We start from the raw sequence: 4,625 nt of genomic DNA, 5'->3' as shown, positions 1-4,625 counted from the left end.
AAATCAACTTGGAATTTTAATAATTTAATTAACCTCAAATCAACATAAATATTCAAGAATATTTATTTAAAAATTTGTCGTGACTTGTCAATTGATAATTGGCCTTAGCTAAATAAATAATTATGGTTCTTTATAGGTTAAAAATTAATTTGAACTAAGTTATTTTTTACCACAATCCACCCACAAAAAGGAGGAAAATGTAAGAAGGAGAGAAAGAGCTTATGTAAGAGTAGCAAGTATAATACTAATGTTCAAAATGATTTGTAAGGCTCTGCATTTAAAAGGAAAGAGTAGAGTTACCTGAGGGCTCAAAATTAGCCCGGCTGAAAGTAGTACCAAGACACATAAATGTTCTTATGAGCAATATTTTTACCGGTGATCTTAAATAAAAGTTATTGAAAATATAACTTTTTGTAATTATTATTTAAATTATGTAAATATGTACCTTGTAATTGTCCATATTATGTGTAATGCTGCGTTTGGAAGTATGAATTTCGAAACATTTCAATACAATTTTATGAATCTTATTTAAATCTAATACAAATCCAAACTCAAGACCTATTTAAATTTAGGGTAAAGGTATTTTAAAATCCTTTACTACTTCTCTCCTTTAACGATGGTTTAAATAATTATTTTAGTTTTACTAGCCATAATAACATGGTTACGACTGTTTTGTGATTGATTTGATGATCACTTTTTGTGACCTTTTATGACCATTTTGTGATCATTTTTATAATAATTGGTTATATATATATATATATATATATTGAGAAATAAAGTGTAATCCCAAGAGGGGGTGAATTGGGTTTAAAATTTTCTTTTAAAAACTCTTTTTATAAATTCTTTCTCAACTTATTTTGTTCTTAGCAATCACACAGGGATGGTTTGAATCACAATATCAGCTGAGAATCAAATTTACTTTTAAATTTTTATGAAAAAGTAATTCAATTTGATCTTGCAGCAAATTAAATTAGCACCCAATCAATCAATCAATAAGCCAACACAAGTTATTCAATTAAACAATATATGAATTGCAGCAGTGCTTCCAAGATTCAAACTTTGTTATCAATTAGGTTTCTTGATTCAATGCACTTCCTTTAATCAAGCTTTCCGCAAACGATTAATCAACGTACTCTCTTTAAGGTTTTCGCAAAATATCAATCAACATACTTCCTTTAATTAAAGTATCCTCAATCTCAATATTAAATTAATTTTCAGTACTTAAATAAACATCCACACAATTTATATATGCAGAAAATTAAAAAGTAAGGGAAGAGTGTGAGACCGAGTTTTTACGAGATTCGGCTATACCCGCCTACGTCATCGCCTTAGGCAGCACACCTAAGGATTTCACTATATCACTCCTTTACGGGCGGAGCAAACCTTTACAATACTCCTTCAATAGTGATTGCATAGATTTTTCAAAGAGGATCTTGTAGTTATATCTCGTGATGGTTTCCCTATTATTTGATCTTTTAGATGATTTCTTACATATTTCCATTTTTTTGGTAATTTAGTATTTTCAACAGAATTATTATTTTATTTTTCTTCATTCTCTTCTTCTTTTGCTTCTACTATGTCTAAGTCTTCCGATTTGTGAATAGTTTGAACTTCTTCAACTTTTATTGGTTTATTGAATGAATTTTCTTCATCAAATGCTATATGAATTGATTCCAAGATTGTAAGTGTTCTTTGATTGTATAATCTAAAGGCTTTTCTTTTTAATGAATACCCTAAGAATATTCCATCATCAGCTTTGCATCAAATTTGTCTAGATCATCTTTATCATTTAATGCATAGCATTTACATCCAAAAACATGGAAATAAGAGATGTTAGGTCTTCTACCTTTCCAAAATTCATAGGGAGTTTTATTCAAATTTGATCTTATAGAAACTCTATTTATTACATAGCATGCGGTATTTATCCCTTCAACTAAAAAGTATTTTGGTAGATTATGTTCATTTAACATTGTTCTTAGGCCTGGCAAAACAAGTGGGCAGGCCGGGTTTGGGTGGGTCATAAACAGGCCGGGTCAAAATGGGTCGATGTTAAATGGATCACACACATGCCAACTCTAACCCGCCCATTTAATAAACGGGCGGGTAACGGGTCGCTCGTTTAAAAATATATAATTTATTTATTTTAAATTTTTTAAAAAATTCCATATAAAATGATATTTTTTTTAAAAAAATACTGCATTATATTTATTAATTTCTAAATAAAAAGAACATAAAATGTAAAAAATAATACATCCCTATAATGAATACATTTTTTAAAAAATGTTTAATTAAAAAAAACACACACCTCTAAAAATATTAAATATGCATAATACATGCATAAAATATTTATATATAAATCTAAATTTAAATGAATCCTACAATATTTACATACGAAGCTAAATGTAAAATATTTAATATGTTCATTCATCATTCATATTTTTTTTAATTCATACATTATGCATAACACATGAATCAAAATATCAAATATTCAAGTCCCACAATCAAAACATAATCTTAAAAAATATAACAGTTAAATATTTACAAATAAAACTCAATTTAAATGAGTTCCATAAAAATCCACAAGATTACAATTTTCAAAAGACAACAAAAAAATTTAATTAGCCATGATTGTTTGTAAGAAATTTCTCCCAAATCATTAATCAAAAGATTTTCAAATTTGACTTCTAATTGTTCAGCTTCTTCTCTCTCTTCACTTGGATCCACTGCAATGATAAAATAAATAGATAACAAATAAGAAACAATAATAATTGACAAAGGATATGAAAGTAAATAAAATATAATTATTGAAATTATTAAAATAATATTGGAAAGCTCAAAAGAAAAATGCATACTTGCATAACCAAACAACCAATTTCGAGTTGTTATCAATGCTCCTGCATTTTTCAACAAAAGTGATCTTCGATATTTGTTAAGAACCTGGGCTCCAATGCTGAATGCAGATTCTATGCAATGCTTGTGATAGGAATAGTAATTACATCACGCGCCATAAGAGATAAATCAGGATATCGAAATCGATTATCTTTCCAATACCGTAATATATCCATTTTCAGCATGTTCCACACGATTGAGCCTAGGTTCTTCCAAATATAAATATAATTGAGATTTTTTTGTAGTAGCACAATATTGGCTTTCATAAAATTCAAATTCCTGTCATATATTAGAATAGAAAAATAAACAATATAAATATAACATCTAAAAATAATATATAAAATAAGAAATGAAAAATTAGAAAATATAAATGAAGTTACCGAAAGCTCATCTCTATTGAAATTGTCACTACCACAGTACCCCCAGTAGATGGAGTAGTAGATTTCAAAGAAGATTTTGATTTGTTTGCATAATCTTGGAACAGAGAGTACAACTTCTGACGAAGGAGATTTAGCTTTTGCCGAGAAGTAGAGGAATCAATCTTTGAGTAACAAAATTCGACAAATTGAAGCTTGTAACGAGGGTCAAGAATAATTGCAAATGCTAAAACGACACTATAACACTTCCAATATTTATCGACCTTCTCTTTCAATTTCGCAGCCACACCATTAACAATGCAGTCCAGATTTTCCATTGTTTCAAGCAAATGCAATTGAATTTTACATATATTTGAAAAATACAAATTAGATGTAGGATAATCCGAACTCGAGAAGAGTTTTGTCATGTCGTAAAATGGCTTCAAGAAATTAAAAATGACCTCAGCTCTATTCCACTCTTCATTTGACGGACAATATTTATATCTTGCATCAAGTAAAGCATAATGAATTAAAGCCCGTCGATATATAAGTGCACTTTCTATCATTATGAAAGTTGAATTCCACCTAGTTGGTACATCCAAGAGCAAATTGATTGAAGCAAGTATACTAACTTGTTTAATGCAGTCTTCAAACTTAATTTTTCTGTCTTCCAAACCCTTAATGTACTTGACACTTTCTCTAATATTATATACAACACGTTCAATCACCTTTAAGCTAGCCTTCATGAACAATAAGATTCAAAATATGAGCACAACATCTTACATGAAAATATTCACCACCACTTACTAAAGGTGCTTGCAAAGACAATTGACTTGATAGAATATCTTGCATACTATCATTAGCAGTTGCATTATCCAATGTGATGGAAATAATTTTCCTATCAATACCCCATTCCTTCAATACATTAAACGTTTTTTCTGACAAAGAAACTCCTAAGTGTGGTGGTGGCATGTGAGAAAAGTTAATGATCTTACTATGCAATACCCAATTTTCATCCACAAAATGAACTGTAATACATAAATATCCTTCATTCGTAGGAGAAGACCAACAATCAAAAGTCAAATACACTCTACCAAAAACACTCTGTAGTGTAAGTTTAAGTTTCTCCTTCTCCCTTTTATGTATTTTCAAAACATCTGCCTTAGCAGTGTTCCTAGCAATTGGTTTAACATTAGGATTAAGATATTTATTGTAACATCTTGCTATTTAAATGGGGGTTTTTTTTTTTAATATACTATAACATTTAACATGCTCTGATACCACACTGGATTGAACCCAATCATCAACCTAAGCAGCAAGAAATAGAAATCAAATAAACATAACAATATGTAGTTATATACAATACCAGAGTGTTAAAGT

The 4,625-nt window shown here is 29.1% G+C and overlaps 1 protein-coding gene across 1 annotated transcript; it reads right to left on the bottom strand.

Moving 5' to 3' along the window:
- Nucleotides 1-3,265: 3,265 nt before the first annotated feature.
- On the bottom strand, nt 3,266-4,217 carry LOC131160889 (zinc finger BED domain-containing protein RICESLEEPER 2-like). The gene is made up of 2 exons (XM_058116764.1): nt 4,029-4,217; nt 3,266-3,985 (listed from the first exon to the last, which is right to left on the bottom strand). Exons 1-2 carry the CDS (start codon nt 4,215-4,217, stop codon nt 3,266-3,268), a joined length of 909 nt encoding a protein of 302 aa, XP_057972747.1.
- Between the last annotated feature and the right edge of the window lie 408 nt (nt 4,218-4,625).

Source organism: Malania oleifera, chromosome 7 (genome assembly GCF_029873635.1).
Source record: "Malania oleifera isolate guangnan ecotype guangnan chromosome 7, ASM2987363v1, whole genome shotgun sequence".
Classification (NCBI taxonomy): Eukaryota; Viridiplantae; Streptophyta; class Magnoliopsida; order Santalales; family Ximeniaceae; genus Malania; species Malania oleifera.
This window is presented reverse-complemented; position numbering and strand designations above follow the sequence as displayed.

What these genes read in the sequence shown, in the direction of transcription:
- LOC131160889 (XM_058116764.1), bottom strand. Translation starts at nt 4,217, where the DNA reads ATGCCACCACCACACTTAGGAGTTTCTTTGTCAGAAAAAACGTTTAAT. An exon ending in GTGGTGGTGAATATTTTCAT is followed by an intron (nt 3,986 to 4,028) that starts GTAAGATGTTGT and finishes TTGTTCATGAAG; the next exon opens with GCTAGCTTAAAGGTGATTGA.